Genomic DNA, 21,916 nt, shown 5'->3' on the forward strand with positions numbered 1-21,916 from the left:
ATAAATATTCATATAATTGATTAGCCATAATTACAACCCAAATCACCCCCTCTTCACCCAGCTCAATGAGCCTGTGACCCGCACGGGGAGAAAAGACAGCAGCAAGAAGTGTGTCTCCTGCCGGTATTATTAGGAGGTCTCTGTCCCTAATAGGAAAAGGCTGTCTTGGATCTTCTCACCCTACAGCTCCTTGTCCCAGAAGAGCCCCCAGGCCCCACCCCAGGAATAGGCCTGTCTCAATAGCTGCCCCCTCCCAAGAATCCCCTGTGCCAGACTGGAATGGTGCTGTATCTATAGATCTCGCTCTCCAACTCAGCTGGGATGTGTCTACACTGTAGCACGCCCCACTCAGGAGTTAAGCTCATCCTTTTTGCAGTGTAGACATATCCTCCAACTCCCCTCTGCCCCACGCTAGCAGCCCTCTCACTAATCTTGACTCCCCATTCCCCCACTGGGGTGAGTCTCTACACGCCAGAGATCCACCCCGGCTGCGGCCTCCTGGGGAGGTGAGATAGGAGCTGCGTCTGGGCCCGCAGACAGAGCTGGGGTGAGGAGCGGAGCCAGGCAGGTTTCCAGCCCCATTCCTTCACCTTGCCAGGAGGGAGCCAGCTCTTGGCTCCCTGCTATGCTTTGACAGTGATGCCTTTGCTGGTTTTGCGGCTGCCCCCAGCTGGGTGGGGGGAGCGGGCGCGTGCAGAATGGCAATGCCCCCCTGGTGGCAGCAGGGAATGGCCCAGCCAGTTGAGGGGTTGTGGGGGGCCCGAGAGCACAGAGACGCTGGAAGGAGGGCCGCGTGCCTTCTCCCCGGGAAGGAGGGGGCTATGGCTGATGCCCCAGTCTCATGGTCTGTACAGTGCCCCAAAGCCCTGGGGAGGCACAGCCTGCTGGAGCTAAGCAGAAGGACCCATAGCCAGGAAGGCCTTTTACTGCTATTCCTGGCCATGCAGACAACCCAGACACCCGGGGTATCATGGGGGTGCTGGGTGGCTAATGAGGACCCATGCACTCCCCCTGCCCCTTCCACTGCGTCACGTCCAATCTCCTAGGGCAGCACACAGTGGGAGGAGAAGGTCCAGGGGACACATTCTGGCCCGGCGAGAACGAAATGACGTGTGAGTCCCTGGGACAGGCCCCATTCATCTTCATCAATGGGCAGGGGAAGAATTGGAAATGGCAGGGCGAGATTAGACTGCAGCGCATCCCTGTCACAGGCATTTAGATCCCCGCCACCTCGCCACTGTGCGAGAGCGTGGGCGCCTATGGTGCTGTCCATTCAGGAACCTCGGCCCGGTGCTCCCCCCACCTCCGGGAGCCAGCCTCCCCTGGGGGGTGGGAAAACCGCTCAGACCCTGTGACATTCAGGAATGGGAGGGGTGCGTGGCTCATAGTACGACTGAGCACCACCCTCAACCCCTGCCCCAGTCAGATCCTCCCCTTTCCCCCTGTGTTGCACCCCTTCCCCTAAAATGCAGATTCTCCCACTTCAAAAACAAAAAGCACCCACCTCCCTGCCAAAGGAGAAACCTCATTTGTTTTCGGCAGTACGGGGCATATGACACATAGTTGAGCAGTGCTGATTCCACCCAGTAGGGGGCTAGCATGCGACAGCAGCACTGATATACTGCAGTGAGGGGCACTATAGCAAGGCCTCAGAGAGAAATGCACCAGTCAGCTCATTAGAATGGGGGACAAACCACCCCTGGTGACAAACTGCAGAACAAAATTTGGTTCAGAATCCAACCCCCCCTGAGCTCAGGCATGGCTGGGCTTGAGGATCCAATGTGTCCTTTTTATAGCCATAGGTGCAAATGACATTTGGATCCGGAGCACAAGGTTAACCTGGAATACAGTTTTGGGCCCATCCATCTGTCCAGCTCTCTCATAAGCTTCCCCGCACCTTGCTCTGTGCTGTGCTTTTAGTGTGCCTTGCTATATATACACTTCTCTAAGCTGAAGTGCCTGAAACCCCTGGCTTCCCTCCCAGCTGCCACCTCCCTTGCTTGCAAATGATTTCTAGAAAGCCATTTAAAATGTATTATCCTTCCAAGGAGGAGCCAATAAACAGGCGTGGGAGGGGCAGGCGCAGGAGGCACAATGCAGTGAGCTGCCATAGTTCCTGGCTTTGCGTTGTTCTCCTCCTGGCCTTTTACCAAGATCAATGGCCATTTATTATGAAAATAAATTACCAGCTGTGTGCAGGAGTCCTTGATGAGAGGGGGACAAGTGTCAGCCTTTCCTCTGTGTGTGTCTGCTTGTATGTGTGTGTGTGTGCGTCACCTGTGCCGCTGGTGACGAGAGAGCGGAGCGTTTTTGCTAGCCATCAATCTGTCAAATTTACTATCTAATGGCATGTGTGCGCGTGCTGTGATTTCTAGCAGCGAGATGCAGGAGGATGGGTGTCTGTGGCCAGTGAGACACAGCAAATGTCCAGTGTCTGGCTGTTGGAGCCACACAAATCATTCATGTAGTGAGTTTGTGGGTGCTGTGAATGTGTGTGCCAACAGTGTGCTGATTTGGGGTTGGGGGAACTCAAGTTTTGGCTGTGCAGCATGAGGCATCCCCAGCCAGGGGGCCAATGTTGACATTTGTGCCCATTCTGTGTGTGCACGGGGCTGGGTTGGGCTCTCGGTAGGCGTGTGTTCAGGCAGGGTGTGTGGGTAGCGGGTGTGCCCGTCTAGTGAACTTAGTGCGCCTTGTGTTGTCGGTGGGTGGCATGCACTAGGTGAGTGGTGTATTGGCGCTGTGCTGGGTAGAGCGGATGGTGCATGAACGACTTGGGAGATGAGATTTTTACACTGGAGCCTTGGAAGGATGACGAACTCTGCCCCCTGTCCTCCCCTCCTCAACCCCCTGGAGAAGGGAAACCCACTACCTCCATTCCTGTCTCACTGGATGAGTTGGATGGATGAGTTGAATAACCGCCTACTCCATCGCCTTTCGTGTTACCCACCCATTGCCCTTCTCGCCCTCCTCCACCCCGAAATAATCCTGCTCTGGAGAGAACTAGCTATGGAACGCATGGGGGGCAGCCCAAGGGGAACTGCAGGAGCTAACCAAGAGAGGACTGAGATAAGAGCCCTGCACTAGATTTCTGCACTGGACTCTGGGTCCATGCCCCCGAGAGGAAGGGCAGAACCTGAACCGGAGCCCTGTGGCCCCTGGAGTGGAATATGGCAGGTCTTGGGGCACAAGGACTGAAAACGATCCCCAGAATCTCTTCTTCTGGGCAAGGCTGGGAAGCTGGTGGCATCTTTTAAAATTCACAGAGGATTTTTGGGGAAGTTGCCAGCTGAGGGCAAGATTCTAAGCCCCTCCCTCCTACCCCCCCCACCCCCCCCCCCTACCCCCCATGATCCAGCCTTCCCCCACTGGAGCCCCTACAGATGAGAGACTCGGAGGTTCAATCCCGGAGACATTAATAAAAGAGACCAGACAAAAACCTTCACGTTTCTTCTCGTGGGTGAGCGCGTGCTTCGACTCCGAGATACAGTCCCTGCCTTTTGAAATTAATTCCCCATCCCTGGTGCATCGGCAAAATAACTAATCTGGCAGCGCTGGGCTTGCTGCAGATTTCCTGGTGGACAGAGCCCCCTGCAGGAGGAAAGGGGGAGGAAGGAAGGCACAGCAAGGAGCCAGGGAGAGGTTAGAAAACGGGGATGGTAGGAGAGAGGAAGAGATGCAGGGGCCCTGCAAACTACAGGGTTGGGAGCATGTATGATTCTAACCTGCAATTCCCCTCCTACCTACCATCCCCCGGCTTGTGGGGACCTCTCCCAGTGGGCATCATGGTCTTCCATGGCTCCCTGCCACTTCTCCCCTGGCCTGTTACCACGCTCACCGCGCCCCTCCCGCCTGCATCCAGCTACTCAGTGCCTTTCCATGTCCCGATACTGCGCTGAATCATCACCCTGGGCGTGCAGCTTTCTAAAGAAGGCAATGTGACATCCTTTGATATCGTCTGTGCAATTCTTATCTTTTAATGATCATTCCACCCTGCGGCTTGTTTGGGGTTTTTACACAAGAGACCAGAGTTCAAAACCCCAGGGCACTGTATGTGCTGGGCATTCCCTGCTCTCCCTGCTTCTGGCTGGGGGCAGCTGGGATGCAGAGATCTGCCCCCCTGAAACGGTGCAGCTGAGTGAGCCCTGGGAGTGCGGCAGGCTGGGAGAAGACCCTGAAGATCCACACTAAGGCTTCTCTCCAGAGCCTCAGCCCCTCACAGAGACCTGTTTGCCAGGCCCTGAGTATGAGAGACTTGGGAGGTAGAAGAGCAAAGCTGCTACCCTGGCCCAACGGTACAGTACCAAAGGGCACCATTTCTCCTTGTCCCCACCAAACCACCTTGGCTTCCTGCAACCCATTGTCAATGTACACATATATACACATTGGGGACTCCAAACTATTAATGCTGTCTTCAGGGGCACAGTGTGGGGGACCCTGGAATGGCAGGGTGCAGAGAGGGCTCCCCAGTGCACAGGGTCACGTCCCTTGGGCTCTGGTTTCACACTGGGGTTCTTAACCCCAGTGACGACCTCTTCATGGTCACAGGCCTCTCACTTCTCAGGTTTACTTGCGTAGAAGAGATGCAGCTGGCTCTTGAAGTCTGCTGCTGGCCTGTGGACAATCGTGGGGGGAGGAAACCTTCTTGGGATTCCCCCAGAAGAGCCCACAGGACCGCTGCCAAGCTCAGTGGCTGGGGAGGGAGTCTGAGAAACCAGACGTCTGCAGGACTGTCCTGGCCAAGTCTGGGGGCTGGAGACCCCTGCAGCCTGTTCAACATGAGGAGGCCAGTGTGTGGTGTACACAAGGCTATGTCTTGTCATAGAGCCTCTGTCAGTTCAGTGCGGGAGAGGCTGTGCCCGTTGTCCCGGCCTCCAGATCCACGTCCGCATCAACCTACTCCCCTTCAGAACTGAACTCCCGGATTGGAAAGGGAGGAGCCAAATGGGGCTTGTCAGCCTGTCAGTCATCTTCTGACCAGTCAGGAGGTAGGGGAAGGTGCTGCTCCTGAGCGTCCTTTGCTGGTAGAGCCCAGTGGGGGAGGATATGGCCCAGTGATTAAAGATCATCTGGGCAGCAACGAGTGGGCCGGCAGCTGGCTCAGTTTTTGCTGGCAATCTTTTTCTTACGGGCTGAGACCAGGTCATAGAAGGGATCCTGGGTGATGCTGGTCCTGGATAGAGGAGGAACGAGAGAGAGATTCAGGGCTGGGAAACGACATGGAAAGCCACAAGGGTGTCTCTGAACCTGCAAACAATGGACTACCTCCCTTCCCAGAACAGGGGATCTGCAGGCCCCTCAGCAGCACCCAGCGCCTCCAACTAGTGTAGAGTCAGGCTTTGCAGGCCAGAGGAGGAGCCTGAAGATTCACTGCAAGGGCCTCCAGGCCCTAGATGGCTAATGCACTGGAGCCACAGGGGTGGAGAGGCGAAGGGGTCAGGGATGCCCACAGGTGTGAACATTTATCTCCCCAGGGGCGATGCCCCTCTGCTCCCTTGCATGTGAAATAGCTGCTGCCCAAGTGCCCCAAAGAGGCAAGGTGAGGCCTCCAGCTCTGCATGCTGGCACAGCGTTGCCATTCACCTCTCTGCCCGCCGGCACATCACAGGCAGCTCTGGCCTCTGCTAGTGCCATGTCTCCCCTGACCTGAGCTCATTCCACCCCATTTCACCCTGCCTGGGGGAGTCCTCTCGTCTCCCTCAGGGCCCGTCCCCTCACCGTATCGCCTCAATCCACAGGTTGCGCTCCTCTGGCGTGGCTGCCGAGATCTTGTAGGACTGGTGCTTGCCTTCTACCACCTTCCCATCCCCGTCTGTCTTGCAAGCTTTGATCTTCTGCCCCTTGCAGTTGGGATTGAAGAGCTCGAAGCAGTTCTGCAGGGAGAGACGTGGAGGGAGTCAGGCAGTAAGTCCATTGTTCCAGGGGCCCAGCTTTGGGAGGTCACACTAAGGGAGTTTGCAGAGGTGGCAGTGGGCTTGTCTGTTCCTGAACTGGGGCCAGGACTTTGCCTGTCATGCTCTGGGGATCTCAGCACTGTTGAGTTAGATTCCAGTAGCTCAGAGACTTCAAAGTAAAAACCACAACACTCTGCACTCAGTGACTCCTGCACCATTGTGACCACCAAATCATGCTTTACAGAGAGAGAGAACAATGGCCGAGACTCTGGAAAACACCCTGTGGTTTGTGCTGCACCCCAAGCAGCCTACCAGAGAGAGTTATACAGGAACACTGCCTAACAGCTTTTGGGCACCTCTGATGGGACAGCATCACGTGTCATACTGCAACCAGCACTGGCTATGCACAAGGGACAGACAGAAAGGGGGGCAGGTTGAGGTAAGCTTTCTTGGGGAACCTCTCTAACAGCACAGCGCTATTTCTTACTCATAGACCAGAAGGGACCATCATGATCATCAATTCTTACCTCCTGCACATTGCAGGCCACAGAACTTTGCTCACCCACTCCTGTAATGGACCCCTAACCTCTGGCTGAGTTACTGGAGTCCCCAAATCATGCTTTAAAGACTTCAAGTTACAGAAAATCCACCATTTACACTAGTTTAAACCTGCAAGTGACCCCTGCCCTATGCTGCAGAGGAAGGTGAAAACCCCCCAAGGTCTCTGCCAATCTGACCCAGGGGAAAATTCCTTCCTGACCCCAAATATGGAGATCAGTTGGACACTGAGCAAGGCCCACCAGGCAGACACCCGTGAAAGAATCCACTGTAGTAGCTCAGACCCCTCCCCATCTAGTGTCCCATCACCAGCCATTGGAGTTATTTGCTGCTAGCAGTCGCAGATCGGCTACATGCCATTGTAGACAGTCCCGTCATACCATCCCCCCTGCCCCCTAAAGCTCAGTCTTGAAGCCAGTTAGGTTTTTGCCCCCACTGTTCCCCTTGGAAGGCTGTTCCAGAACGTCACTCCTCTGATGGTAAGAAACCTTCATCTAATTTCAAGCCTAAACTTGCCGCAGGCCAGTTTATACACTTCCTCCAAAGTAGCACAGTATGGTGTGGCACAAACTCCTGATGAAGGAACCAAATCTAGAGCTGGGCAGAGAAAGGTCGTTTCGTTTTGTGGAGGATTCCAATATTTCAAAATCTGGTTCCATTCAAACTCAGAACAAAACCGAAACATTTCAGCAGTGTCCATGAAAGGGAAAGCCAGGGGTCCCTAACTCTGAGACAGTCTGCCCACCAAGTGAGCTGGAGAGGTGCTGGGTGGGTGAGCTGGCAGGATGCCAGGCAGGTTTCGAAAGCTGCCTGGTTTCTGGAGGAACTCCGTCCATATTGAACCATCGCCACAGGATGTTTCAATTTCAACTAATTGGCAAATTCCCCATGAAAAACTTCACTGGAATTTTTCCACCCAGCTCTAACAGAACCATAACTTCCTGGCCTGAAGTCAAGACCCCTGTGCCTTGAGCAATCAGGTCTTGTTCCAGCCCCTGCTCCAGGGTACCCAGAGCTGCTATAGAGAGGGACAGGACTGCTGATAGGCAACTCAAACGTACTGAGTTTGATACTGATCTTCCACCAGTGTAACCCAAGTAAAGGGCCATTGACTAATGTGTTACTCCTGGTCTATAGCAGCGTAACAAAGACTAGAACTGCAATCTCCAGGACAACCTCAGCAGAGAGGCCAAGCACTGAGCAGGCTATGGGGAATGAACTCCCCCTGCCACCCATAGGGGCAGCCCCTCCTAGACAGACCTGAAGCACATCAGCAGGGCTAAGGTGTGTGGGAAGTTTTTCCTGCCGCTGCCCAGGCTGTGCCTGCCCCTGTCTTGGAGGTAAAGGGAGGGCTTGGTCTCTGCAGCTGTTGATCCCGTGTTTCTCACCTGCACGCATGTGGTGCTTTACAGAGAATCTGCCTGGGGCTGGGTCCCGGGGTGGGGCAGTTCAGACACTCCGCCTTCCAAGACAGCAGAGTGCTGCCTGGGACAATGCCGCTGAGCGGGGCAGGAGGAGATAAACCTGCTAGCGTCGCTGACGACACATGCTTGTCGCGGTACCAAACGGTGGAGACTTACTGGCTTTTTGGGGTCTTCCACTTTCCGAACCGATAGATTCTCCAGGGGGATGATCCCCAGAGGTTCTTTATCCTGGAAGCCAACGAGAAGCAGGTATGAGGGTCTGACATGCTCCCAGCGCCCAGACCAATGAAGTGTTGCTCCCCATTGCCCTGGCATGCACCCCAGAGCATTATGGCAAAGCAGGCCCCCAACACAAACACACTAGCAAATCAAAGGGGAGCTTGGTGCCCATGGCTATAGCTGGCCAGAGTTCTGCCTGACAGAATGCATCATGTGGTTGATTCTAATCAGTCTGGAATGGCAGCTGTGGGTCATAGCTTGGGGCGGGGGGTGGGAATGGTGGGGCTCAGTCTGACTGCAGTCCAGGGATGACAGAGTGGGGTGTATCCCCATCCCTCATTACCCCTGGAAAATATAGAGCCCCTGGGAGAGAACTGCTTGACTGAAGTGCAGCCTTACCGTGGTGTATTCAAAGTAGTACAGGCAGTTGTCAGTCAGAATGAACCAACGGCGCTTCCAGGTCTTCACCCGGCCTCCTAGGGGCAGCAAGATTCAAAATGTGTCAGTCCCTGACAGCTCCCCCTCACAATCACCCCCTGAAGATTAGTGCCCAGGGATATAACCTCCACCCCATGCTGAACGCACCCCCGGAGCTGGCACAGCTCAGAACTGGGGGGAGGGGAGGCATCTTTCTCAGCAGACTGGCTTTGGGAGGTGCAGGCATGGGCTGGTTAGAGACCAGACAGTAGGTTTGAACACCAGGGGTCAGGCTCAACCCGCGGCAGCAGAAGGAAGGGCGGCTGCTGCAGACCTCCACAGGGTTGCATAGGAAACTCTTGGGGTGATGCTCATGGTGGTGAGCTGCACAAGGAGGCGCTTCGTACCCAGTTTAAGGAGCCAGCCCTCACGGCTGGGGTTGAAGAAAGTGTGCGTGAGGTCATTGCCATCATCCTCCGGGATGGAAAATGGCTCGTTCTTGATGCTCTCGAACAGATTCTGCCCCAGAGAAAGAGGGAGAGAAATTAAAACGCTGGCATAGGGTGACCTGACTTAACTCACTGACATTCCCTACATATGGATGGACAGGGGTTGAGGCTACGTGGTACCCCTTAATGCTCATCTCACAGGGACAAAATGGGAGTGGTATGTGTGCGTTCAACATCCCTGTGCCGAAACAGGCCCTAGTTACATGTGCACGCACACACACTCAATGGAGAACACTCCTGTAAGTGAGCAATCAGGTGTGGGTACACACACACACACGCACACGTATGCCCATGCGGACAGCATGCTATTTTGCACGGCCACACACAAGCGCAGAGGGTAGCAATGAGAAGCAGACACACCCACGTGTGAGCTGCCAGGCACACCCCAGTACATTGCACAGCTGTGGGAGGGGGATTCTGGTTTCTCGTCCTGTACGGGTATGACATTGTGCTACTTGACATCACTTATTACGCAAAGTTCTGAGTAAAAGGTTCCTGCAATTTCCTCCAAACAACCATCAGGAAGTGACATGACGCCAGAAAGCTGAGCCCTTTCCACTGAGGGAGGAGTGGGGCTGAGGGGTGCTACATAAAGCCAGGGCTGCTGCTGGGGTTGGTGGGTGGGTGTCGTGAGCAGGACAGAGTCGATACAGGGTTCTGAATGCCAAACAATCACTGTGGCCTGTACGAGCCCCCTGATGCCAACCGGCAAAGGGCGTGTGGTTATGTAACAATAAATCCCAGCAGGCCTGACAAACTCACTACACCCAACACACAGCTGTCAGAATATTTAGCCAAACACTGTCTTGTAAGGTATCATATGAAAACTGGTGCCACGCTGGTCATGAAGATCATTGTGTGATGTATGTATGGGTTGTGTATAAAGAGTTGTGTATGGGCGCTGGCAATATGTTCTTACAATATGTTGTGGAGGCAGCTGATGAGCAAGCCTGCCTTGGAGAAAGGAATGTGGCTTTACCTGTCAGCATGGATCACGCTCTGAGACAACAGCATGGCTTGATCACAAGCAAAGGCCAAGGAAAGTACATTTGCATCCAAAGTGAGCGAGCCAACTGAGAAAGCAAATTGACCAGAGGATGAGGAGCGGGCTTGTTGCCTGCACCCCGAAGAACAAGCAGCCGAGGAGAGGAGCCGTGGGGTTACTTTTCGGAGAATACATTTCAAAGGTTTTTTGGGCTATAAAAAGAAGCAAGGGGACATCACTTAGGTGACCCTGTGAATGGTGGGTCCTCTTGCCTGAGGGGCTGGGGATGCTGATAGCTTGAGCGAGGTGTGAAAGCTGCTGAGGCAGATCGCTGCTTGCTAAGGTTAAGTTTGGGTCACTAGAAAATGTGTGCTTTTTGTGTGGTTTGTAACCATCTCTTTTCCTCCTGCTTAGGATCTCTACAGTCTCTGTTCTGTGTTCAGACACTTGGGCTTGGCTTTACTACACACCATCTCAGCAGTGGCGGATTAACAAATTTGCCACCCCTAGGCCCTCAAAAAATTGCCGCCCCCCCCCCCATGTGCCAGCTCACCTCTGCTCCTCCGCGGCAAGCCTGGGAGGGAGGGAGAGGGGAGAAGGGGAGTTGTGGCGCGCTCGGGGGATGGCGGAGGTGGAGTGGAGGTGAGCTGGGGCAGGGAGCGGTTCCCTGCCCCCCCCCCAAGAGTTACTCCCCACGCCCGCCGGCCCCAGTTCACCTCCGCTATCCCCCGAGCACGCCGCTACTCGCTTCTCTACTTGCTTCTCCTCCCTCCATCCCAGCGCTTTCGCGCGGCAAGCCTGGGAGGGAGGGGGGAGAAGAGGAGTTGCGGCGTGCTCGGGAGATGGCGGCGGTGGAGCAGAGGTGAGCTGGGGCGGGGAGTGGTTCCCGGCCCCCCACCTGAGTTACTCCCCGCGCCTGCAGGCCCCAGCTCACCTCTGCTCCGCCTCCTCCGAGAGCGCCGCTACTCGCTTCTCCCTCCATCCCAGCGCTTTCGCGCGGCAAGCCTGGGAGGGAGGTGGAAGGAGGGAAGCGCGGCGCGCCTGGGGGAGGAGGCAGGCCGGGGATTTGGGGAAGGGGCGGAGTTGGGGAGGGGGCGCGAGCAAATTTGCTGCCCCTGCAAATTTGCTGCCCTAGGCCTAGGCCTTGTTGGCCTAGGCGATAATACGCTGCTGCATCTCAGTGCTGTGTATTAAGGTGAAGAGTGTGTCCTCAGTGAGCCAGCTGGCTGGTGTGGATTCTGTCTCTTTGGAGGCACCAGCTGACGTGGTATTTCTGTGGGCATCCAGGGCTGGGGCTAGTTGCTGCAGAGGAACATTTTTCCTGGGGGCTTGAGAACGGGTTCACTGAATGTTACCAGCAAGGCCAGGTTAAGACTGGCAGCGTCTTGAGGAATTTGTTGGTGAGGTGGACAGACATGGGGGGTAACACAGTGGTTTAGAGTTCTGGGCACCCCAAGAAAGAGTTACAATCGCGGCACTGGGCAGGGCCCCTCGCCACAGGCTAAACCTGAGCAGGAGACACTAGGTGACCCCTTTCACACAGCAAGCCTCTGAGTGCGACCCCCCTTATAAATTAAACACACTTGTTTATATATTTAACACCATTATAAATGCTGGCTGCAAAGCGGGGTATGGGGTGGAGGCTGACAGCTCGTGACCCCCCACGTAATAACCTCGCGACCCCCTGAGGGGTCCCGACCCCCAGTTTGAGAACTCCTGCACTAAACCTTCCCCGCAGGGCATCGTGTGAGAAGGGAGGAGCTGTCATGCTGCCTTCCCTGAGGCGCAGCCATGCGGTGGCTGGTCTCCACAGCTCTGGGAATTGCATGGGAGAAGCAGGGTATGCACACAGTGCTTCGCGGCTGCCAATGCAGGCCAGCGGCAGCATTTGGTCTCTTAGGGCCAGACTTTCTGCCCCCATTTAGGCCCTTGAACAAGGGCCACGGGGTGCTGCTCTGCTCTTTTGGAAACCTGGCCGTTAAGGCTCTTCCTTGCCCAAGCCTAACGACTCCCTTTCGTAAGTACAGATCCCCGTCTGGTCTGAGTACTGATACTGCCAAGGGAGCCAGAGGGTGAACCTGCAGGGGGTGCCACCAGGATCCTCAGCGGAGGGAGGCCTAGCGAGAGGGAGAATGGCCCCCGGGCAATACAGGAATTCACCAGGTAAAATAAATCCCTTGAGGCTTTCCGAGGCTGAGGCCAGGGGCACAAGGCCATTCAGGATCAGAGAAACCTGAGCTACAAATAGCACGACGTGTGCAGAAAGAGACACCAGAGTCCTTCCTTGAGCAAACGCCCCTCAGCGAAGACACATGGCAATCGCAGAGCCAGGCTCTGAGACCCTTATTCACGTCAGCACCTTACTCCGCGAGTCGTTCCCCGGGAGTCAATGGGGATGTCCATGGGTGCTACTCAGTGTGAGTAAGGGGGTCAGAATTTGGCCCACAATGACATCATCATCATCATCATCATCATCATCTTGATGCCCCAGATGTACACACACCATGCCCAGAACAGCTTGCAGACAAAGGCTGGGGTTAAGGGAGTCAGGTGCCCAGCTCTCTTGGCAGGTTGCTGGGCGTTGGGTGCCTCGCTCCATTAGGCCCATTAAAAGACCCAGCCCGACAACTCGCAGACACGCGCACCACCCACACATCCCCAACAGACACACCCACCGCTAACCACACTCGCAAAGGCGCACGCAACCCTCACAGATTCGTTCTCTCTCTCTGTCACATACATACACACACACACACACACACTTGCTCATACACACACCGCACACTCTCCGCCCCACACTCTCCTGGTCTGCAGCACACCCTGGCCAGCAAGGCCACATTGGCAGGCTCTCTCCAATGTACCTTCCCTGTCCCCCAGCCAAAGCACATTCTCTCATCTTCCAGACACCCATACCCCGCTCCTGGAGCATCCCTGCTCCCCCAGCATGGGAGAGTCCACTTATTCCACCTTCCTCAGCAGCTGGGTCACTAGGGTTGCCAACTTTCTACTCGCACAAAACCGAACACCTTTGCCCCGACCCTCCTCTGAGGCCAGTCCTTCCCCACCCCTCCTTCGAGGCCCCGCCCCTGCTCACTCCACCCCCCCACTCTGTCGCTCGCTCTCCCCACCCTCACTCACTCGCTCATTTTCACAGCCTGACTCAGGGGGTTGGGGTGTGGGAGGGGGTGAGGGCACTGGCTGGGGGTGTGGGCTCCGGGGTGGGGCCGGGGATGAGGGGTTTGGGGTGCAGGAAGGGGATCCATGCTGGGGGGTGGAACCGAGGGGTTCAGACTCAGAGTATGGGAGGGGGCTCTGGGCTGAGGCAGGGGGTTGGGGTAAGGGAGAGGGTACTGGCTCTGGGCTGGGGATGTGGGTTCTGGGGTGGGGCCAGAAATGAAGGGTTCAGGGTGCGGTAGGGGGCTCTGGGATGGGGCAGGGAGTTGGGGTGCAGGGGGTGAGGGCTCCAGCTGGGGGTGCAGACTCTGGGGTGGGGCTGGGGATGAGGGGTTTGGGGTGCAGGAGAGTGCTTCAGGCTGGGATCGAGGGGTTTGGAGGGCAGGAGGGGGATCAGGGTTGGGGCAGCGGGGCGGGGTGTGGGGTGGATGAGAGGGGCAGGCTCCGGGTGACACTTACCTCAGGCAGCTCCCGGAAGCAGCAGCATGTCCTCCCTACATCTCCTATGTGGAGGCGCAGCCAGGCGGCTCTGTGCGCTGCCCTGTCTGCAGGCGCCGCCCCTGCAGATGCCATTGGCCGCGTGGTTCCCGGCCAACGGGAGCTGTGGAGCTGGTGCTTGGAGTGGGGGCAGCGTGCAGAGTCCCCTGGCTGCCCCTATGCCTAGGAGCCGGGGTGGGACATACCGGCTGCTTCCGGGAGCCGCGCGGAGCCACGGTAGACAGGGAATCTGCCTTAGTCCGGCTGTGCTGCCAACCGGACTTTTAATGGTTCTGGTAAAAAAACAGACACCTGATAAGCTTGTGGGGTGATATACCTTGGGCCTAGCAGGCCTTTGTCTCCTTGCACTCTCAGAGCCACGGAGGAGGGAGGAATACTTGGACTCTCCCACTCATGGGGACCATGGATGCTCCAGGAAGGGACTGCCCAGAAATCAGCGCGATGCCTCAGGGAGAGGTATCGATGATGCCTTTGGCTGGGTCGGGTATTTCTCCCAGCTCAGCACCCGGCAGCAGGCCAGGCGAGCAGGCAGGAGCACTTACCCGCAGGAGCTCTTCAGGCAGGTCCCCTCCATTGTTGATGCCTCGGTTCATGGCCACGAACCTCTCGAAGGGGGGCTTGTCCTTCACGTTGGGGTTGTGCAGGCTGGTGTTCAGCATGATGACGGAGAAGGAGAGCACGTAGCACGTATCTGCCAGCGAGCGAGAGAGCGCAGAGGGGTGTGGGTGACTGGTAGCATCGCCACGCCAGACACCCCTGCAGGGGGAACCGTGCCCCTGGGGTTCTGGGGGGAGGTGGGTGGGAGGTTTCCCTGTTCCCATTGAGGCTCTAGAAAGGTTCCCCCTGCAGTGGGAGGAGGCTGTCTCCCTTTGCTGGCCCTCGGATTGCCTGTTCCTTTGGGCTCCAGTACTGAGTGCTTGGATCCCATGGAGCCCTTGGAAAGCGGGGGAGGGTGCTCACCCCACTGGGGTCTGATGGCCGGTACACGGGGCCTGTCAAGGGCCAGCATCGTGTGTGTGGAGGGAACACAAGTCCCAGGTGGAGGGTGTGACATTTATTTGCCTCCTTAACCTCGCGCCATTATGTGACGACGCTGATTTAAGACAGGTGGCTGTCGATGCTCATAGACTTTAAGGTCAGAAGGGACCATTGTGATCACGAGTGATTCTCAACTTGCGGCCCATGGGCCGCCTGCGGCCCAATCAGCACACAGCTGTGGGCCATATGACATCCTCAGGGCCATACAGATAGTATTGGATGCGGCCCACAATGGTAAATCGGTTGAGAACCACTGTCTGACCTCCGGCACAGATGCTGATTTAGGACAGCATCGCGGTGGGAGGACACAGTTTTTGTGCCCATCACAACCCACATGAAATGCTGGAACGTGAAGCATGACCGGTGGGAGCTAGGAATACACGGACAGAGGGGTGGCCTGGGCCGATCATTCCAGAGAGTGGAGCTGTGGGCCGGAGACACAAGCCTGATGGTGGTGACAGGCTTTTTCACTGCTGGGACAGGATGGTTGGGTTGGCATTACAATGGCTCAGCTATCTGAGTGCAGATCACTAACAGCACTGCCACTGTTAGATGACCAGGAGCCACTATCCTAAGGTGTCGGGTGCTGATAGGGCTTCTGGAGCCAACTGCCTGAAGAGGGACAGTGATGATGGAGTGTGACACGAGGGGAAAGGAAGGAGAGTGGCAAGAAGGAGGAGGAGAGGAGATTGGCCAGGGGAAAGAAGGAAGAAGAGATCAGAGATAACAGGGGAGGAAAAGGGAAATCAAGACAACAAGAGGCAACTCCTTTTGTAGGTAAGAGATTAGAAACTTGGGCTAGATCATAGAATCATAGAAGATTATGTTTGGAAGAGACTTCAGGAGATCATCTAGTCCAACCCCCTGCTCAAAGCAGGATAAACACCAACTAAAGCATCCCAGTCAGGGTTTTGTCAAGCTGGGCCTTAAAAACCTCTAAGGATGGAGATTCCACCACCTCCCTAGGTAACCCATTCCAGTGCTTCACTGCCCTCCTAGTGAAATAGTATTTCCTAATATCCAACCTAGACCTCCCCCACTGCAACTTGAGACCATTGCTCCTTGTTCTGTCATCTGCCACCACTGAGAACAGCCGAGCTCCATCCTCTTTGGAACCCCCCTTCAGGTAGTTGAAGGCTGCTATCAAATCCCCCCTCACTCTTCTCTTCTGCAGAATAAATAACCCCAGTTCCCTCAGCCTCTCCTCATAAGTCATGTGCCCCAGCCCCCTAAACATTTTCATTGCCTTTCGCTGGACTCTCTCCAATTTGTCCACATCCTTTCTGTAGTGGGGGGCCCAAAACTGGACACAATACTTCAGATGTGGCCTCACCAGTGCCGAATAGAGGGGAATAATCACTTCCCTCAATCTACTAATGCAGCCCAATATGCGGTTAGCTTTCTTGGCAACAAGGGCACACTGTTGACTCATATCCAGCTTCTCGTCCACTGTAATCCCCTTGTCCTTTTCTGGAGAACTGCCGCTTAGTCAGTCGGTCCCCAGGCTGTAGCAGTGCATGGGATTCTTCCGTCCTAAGTGCAGGACTCTGCACTTGTCCTTGTTGAACCTCATCAGATTTCTTTTGGCCCAATCCTCCAATTTGTCTATGTCACTCTGGACCCTATCCCTACCTCCAACGTAGCTACCACTCCCCCCAGCTTAGTGTCATCCACGAACTTGCTAAGGGTGAAATCCATCCCACCATGCAGATCATTAATGATCCCCAGCTGGGGTCAATCCATGTAGACTCCACTGGCTTTCCCGCAGTTGAGTGGGTTCACACCAGCTGTGGACATGGCCCAGTGGGTTTCTGTCAGTGAAATGGAGATCAGCATTGTCCCTTGTCTCTAGAAAAACCACCTACAGGTAGGAACTGGCAGAAGTGATATGGGACCGGGGCCAAATCACCTGACCTAAGAGAAGCTAAAGCTGGAGGTGCTGCCTCTACTGTTCAAACACTACATTTTGTGAGTGGTGGATCATGCAAACATCTGGCAGCTCATTCCCACTCCCCCCCTCTGCAGCTACCTGTCGACTGGAAGACTCCCGGGTTACACTGGCAGTACCAGTTGGCGAAGGCCTCCATCATCCGATCAATCTTCTGGGCCTCCCCGGGCAGCCGGAAGCTCCACAGGAACTGCCTGCAAGGACACCGGGCCCGTGGGCGAGTCATGCAATGGCCAGGCAGGCTCCATGCCCCTAATGCCCAGGGGTGCCCTCCTTCCTCCCATGGACGTGCGGGTGTCCTCCCTCCACACGGGGAAGGCAACAGGACGTCCTTATGTGCAACAGGGGCCCCTTTCTTCCCAAGACGGGTGCGATGGGACACCCAGCCTAGGACCCAGGCAGCTTTCCCCTCAGCACCCAGTGAGACACCCAGCCTGGGAAACAGGGAACCCTTCCCTCAGCTCCTAGGGCAACAACTAGACACCGTCCCTCAGAAACGGGGACCTCCCCCAAAACAAGGGAGCAGGACAGGACACCTGCTCCAGAGCCCGGGGCCTCTCTGCCCACCACATGGGCATCCAGCAGGACGCTCTCTTAGCAAACGGGGACCCCTCTCCCCAGTGCACAGCCTCAAACAAGATGCCTCCCCCAAGGACACAGGCTTCCTCTGCTGCTAGTGCACAAGAGCCCGACGAGAAGCCCGCATGGGCAATGTGAGAGCTCAATGAGATGCCCTTGAAACAGGGGGGGAGGGTGTGTCCCTCTCCCACAGCACACGGACACTACCCACGTGGGCACCTCTGGAAACAGCAGGTCCTCTCCCCCCATGCTGGGACACCCCAGGAGGAAGGAGGGGGGCCAACCATGAAAGAGTAGGACGCACTCCTATGACATATAGGTGATTCTTCCCTAACACAGGGAACTGCAGCAAGATGCCCCCAGGGAAATGAGGGTCACGCTCCCCAACGCACCGCACTGCAATGGGACACCGCCCTGGGAAGTGGCTTCCCCTGCATTGGTGCAGTCGGACACCCAAGTATGAAAATGGGGGCGGGGGTCCCCTCCCAGATGAATGCTTGGGAAGCTCCGTCCTCGCTCTGAGCTGTCTCCCTAGCCCCGTGCCCTCTGGCATGCGTTCGCTTGCCTTTGCAGCCAGGCCTGAGCACCCACTCCCAGGCCTCTGCTGCTCTCTGCCTGGATGCTCACTCACCTTAGTGCCTGCACCAGGTTGAGGTTGGCGAACGGGTGGCATTCCACAAAGGCCTGAAGGATCTGCAGGTTTGCTGGGTCCCTGGTAGAGGAAACAGGGCCGAGTGGGAGGGTGTGGGGAGAGAAGGAGACTGTGACTCGGTGCTTTATGATGCAGCCTTACTATGTGACCTAGAGCAGAGCTGGGCTCAGACCCCTCAGAGCTCTGATTCCCCCAGGAACATCTCTGCACACCCCCTCTCCCTGCTTTCCAAACAGGGCCGGCTCTGGCTTTTTTGCCACCCCAGGCAAAAAAGCCTCCCACCGCCCCCCGGCGGGGAGCGCGGCAGGGGAGGGCGCCGAGCCCGGCCGCGGCCCCGCTCTCCCCGACCGGCCGGAGCGCCGGGGGAGGGCGGCGAGCCTTCTGCGGCTCCGCTCTCCTCGGGTGAGCACCGCCCCCCTCCAGGTGCCGCCCCAAGCACATGCTTGGTAGGCTGGTGCCTGGAGCCGGCCCTGTTTCCAAATCCAGCTCCCTTTCCCCCCATGAAAAGACACCAGGACCTTTGGCAAGGTTGTTACACTGATGCCTTGTCTGCACCGGGGGTTCGCCCCAAGTACAGCCATCAGCAACCAGTGCAGCTGCCCCAGTGCTAACCCCTTGCACCTGCAGGGTAACCAGCCGGAAGCGGAGCTATACACGGCTTATCGCCCTTTCAAGCAGGGCCAAGCTCCCCCAGTGCAAGTAGCAGCTCTGCCTGTCTATGCTAGGGGCTGCTACAGTTCAGCTACACTGGCGGCTGAAATTGGGTCTAACCCCCACTGTAGACAAGGCCTAAGAGAGTTAGATCAGCTAGGGGAGGCTCACCTCTCTCCCAGGTAATCCCCGATGGCTGTCTTGTTCAGGCCTTCTCCCTTGTAGAGGAACCTGGCGATCTCTCGCAAGTCTGAGGACAGCACCTTGTGCTCGGTCAAGTACTGGATCCCCTGGGGGAAGAGCACATCCAGGCTGTGAGTGAGGACGTTCTGGGGGGCCAGGGAAGGGCAATTTAATGGGGGTCCAGCCCGACCATCTCAGGACATCATGTTTCCCCAGCTCTGCAGGCCTCCTCCCAAATCCAGCTACTCCCCCTCCCCCTTGGACCGCAGCTGGGGAGCACACAGCCAGATTTGCCATCTTAATCCCTCCCCTCATGTTCCACAAAGGAGCTAATGCTGTACCTATCCTGGCCTGGCCCGGGACACCTACTGTCAGGGAGCTGCCAGGTTCCTGAGCAGAGCTGTGCGGAGAACAGAAATTCCGTTTCAAGCAGGATTTTGCGATTTCAAAGTTTGTCTTTGTTTCGATCCAACGGAACCCGAAAATTTCAAAATTCTCCACGGAAGAAAATGACACCTCCCCCTCTCCCCCCAAATTCATTTTGGGTTGAGCAAAACGTTTTGTGCCCACAAAATTGGTTTGGTTCCATTCTGACTTTTTTTAAAAAGGCATATTCTATTATAATGTACAGCGTCGTGCACAGTTTAAAACATTCCGAAAGGAAACATCTTTTCGAAAGGAAACATGGAAACGTTCCATTCTGAATGTGTCCAAATGGGGTGTTTCAACACTATCAGAACTCCCCTCCCTTCCCCCCACCACGCCTTTTTTTCTCTGAAGCAGAATTTGGATGAAATCGACATGACTTTGTGATGCGTTTGGATTTCAACAGAGCTGCGTTTTCCAATGGAAAATAGCTCCCTCTAAGTTTTTCCAACCAGCTCTATCCCAAAGTCACACCCACTGCCCTCCTCCCGCCCCACCACCCCGGGCAGAGTCTGCACTCTCAATGGGTGCAACCCCCTGTGTGCACAGGGGCCAGCACAAAGACCAGGCATCACTAAAGTCCCACTTAGGGCCTCAAAACAGGGCTTGATTTAACTCTACATAAGAGACCGCAAGGGGCCGGATTGCCAGGTGGGATGTAAATAGAAAGAAGTCCTAATGCTGGTTTGCTGATGCTCTGGAGTGAATGTCACCCAGACTGTTCTCCCCCTTTGGTGGGCTGGTGGGTATTGCCAGCAGTTGCTGTGATGGTACTGAAGTGCAGAGGCAGTGCTAGCCCACTGGGGGCCCTAAGCAGGAATATCCTCCCCCTCACCACATACAACACGTAATAAAAAGGGAATATGGGGTCCCCTTGAGCTGCTCGGGGCCCTAAGCAATTGCTTAGTCTGCCTAGCACCGGCTCTGCTGGAGGGCCCTCTTTTGCGAGCCAGTGGGAGGGGGCGGAGGCGTGATGGAAAGTTGGTCAGAGCAGCAGCAGTTGAGCCGGAGCCAGTGAGACGGTTGCTGTGGTTAAAATGATGGGGGCTGATATTACTGTTGCAGCTTGCGGTTTTCTTTGCTGAGCACAGACTGAGTGGTCCAGCAGAGCGGGGGAGGGGAGAGCAAGCGGCCCTTAGGTCTCTTCTTGTTATTCACTTTCACCTCTGCCTTTACACCCTGCTCTGAGTCTCCTGCTAGTGGGGTGGGGAGTGCGGGTTGCGCTGGGGGGTGGGGGGAGTTATCCAGCGAGTGGGAGACCCGGACTTGCTTTGCAGACTCTCGTTCCCAAGCCAGCAGCAGGGGCGGCCTGGCTTGGCCGGGCCTGCTCTGAATGCGAGAAAGCCTCACATCCTGTCGGGTGACCTCCCTTCCTACCCAGGCAACCCAGGAATAGGTTTTAGAGAAATCTATATCAAACCTCAGCTGACGGGGGTGAGAGAGCCTGGGCTGGGGACTCTCCGGATTTGTGCTCCCTTGACAGACAGAAGAGCTAGTGGTTGGATTAAGTCTGGCCCTGTCTCTCCTCCTTCCATTTCTCTTCTGCTTTGGGGGTGCTTTGATTGACACGTGTCAGCACAATGTGTCATGGGGAGGCACCATTGCTCAGAGCTCTCAGAAGATATCGTGGCGCGGAGCGTTGCCTGACAGTGCTCTGTCGGGCTGAGAAACCAGCCTCCCCCACCCCATTGTCAGTTCCTGGGGCCCACCCCGCGTGTGTCTGCCCCAATGGCAGAATGAATGTCTTTGGAGTGGGTAACTCGCATCTGATCTGTAGTAAAGAGGGGTCCATATGGGATGCCAACAAGCGGCAGTCGGAACAGTACACCTTACCTTTGTAGGGTCCATGTTGAATTTCTTCCGGCCCACGCACAGATCTTTATCCCTCTGGACCATTTTGCTGCAGATGCAAAGGTGGAGAATCAAGCCTGGCACAAAGAGAAGCGGCCGGCCGTATTCCCCTCCAGGGTGGGGCAGGAGGGGGGCTGAGTTCCCAACAGGAGTTTCCTGATCTCAGCTCTGGCTTGCTCCAGGGCCAAGAAGAGAAGCCACTCACCCGCCTGCCTGTGCCCATCCTAAGGCGGGGGTGTTAACCCCCATGGAGCCTGGAATCTCTCAAGGGGCTGGTGTTTTACTGAACTCACTGCTCTCTAATAAAGAGAAATCTCATGAGAGAGAGAGAGTGCGCAAGCCAGCTGTCTCCATCATTTCCCCTGTGCCCAGAAAGATTCCCCTCTCCTGGGACATGAGCCAACCCCCATTGATGTAAATGGAAAGGCTCCAGCTAGGGCATTAAAGCAGGCCCCTGGTTCCTTCTCCACCCTGAAGAAGAGCCATGCCACCTATGCACCAAAGAAACAACCATGCAATCGCTATCTCCCTGCAGGCACATGGCTGGATCCTCACCTCTCTTCTGCGCTTTGGAAGCAATCTATCTCCGCAAACACTTGCGCAATCTCCACCTTCAGCTTCTGTGGGAGGAAGAGACAGGGGTGAGAGTGAGCCAGGGGATGGGAGAGAGACCAGATGTCTCACCTCACCTCTGGGCGGCTGCCAAGCCCTGCTGGCATGGGCAGGGCCAGCCCAGTTCACTGGCCATTGTAATGGGACCAGCCAGGGTGTCTTATCAAAAAGGGCGCTGATCTCAGGTCGCCTTCTCCACCCATGTTGGACACTGGCTGAAGGCGGGGGTGGGGAGCAAATGTTCTGAAAAGTCGAGTGCAGACCGAGCCAGGGAGCAGGAGAACAGGGACCCATGTCT

At 56.0% G+C, this 21,916-nt stretch overlaps 1 protein-coding gene across 1 annotated transcript; it reads right to left on the reverse strand.

Annotated features, from left to right (window-relative positions):
* Positions 1 to 5,100: 5,100 nt before the first annotated feature.
* Positions 5,101 to 21,060, reverse strand: CYTH4 (cytohesin 4). The gene is made up of 10 exons (XM_065414792.1): positions 20,989 to 21,060; positions 18,718 to 18,836; positions 17,875 to 17,955; positions 16,746 to 16,858; positions 14,221 to 14,369; positions 8,920 to 9,031; positions 8,495 to 8,571; positions 8,033 to 8,104; positions 5,719 to 5,873; positions 5,101 to 5,173 (listed from the first exon to the last, which is right to left on the reverse strand). Exons 1-10 carry the CDS (start codon positions 21,049 to 21,051, stop codon positions 5,101 to 5,103), a joined length of 1,014 nt encoding a protein of 337 aa, XP_065270864.1. The 5' UTR covers positions 21,052 to 21,060.
* Positions 21,061 to 21,916: the final 856 nt, after the last annotated feature.

This window comes from Emys orbicularis, chromosome 1 (assembly GCF_028017835.1).
Source record: "Emys orbicularis isolate rEmyOrb1 chromosome 1, rEmyOrb1.hap1, whole genome shotgun sequence".
In the NCBI taxonomy this organism is placed as follows: domain Eukaryota; kingdom Metazoa; phylum Chordata; order Testudines; family Emydidae; genus Emys; species Emys orbicularis.

Bases quoted from the DNA above. Each gene is read 5' to 3' on its own strand.
- CYTH4 (XM_065414792.1), bottom strand. From the start codon at position 21,051: ATGGTCCAGAGGGATAAAGATCTGTGCGTGGGCCGGAAGAAATTCAAC. The intron at 17,956-18,717 runs GTGAGCCTCCCC...TTCCTCTACCAG, and splicing joins GGGGATTACCTGGGAGAGAG to GGACCCAGCAAACCTGCAGA. The intron at 8,572-8,919 runs GTACGAAGCGCC...TGCTGCCCCTAG, and splicing joins GGGCTGGCTCCTTAAACTGG to GAGGCCGGGTGAAGACCTGG.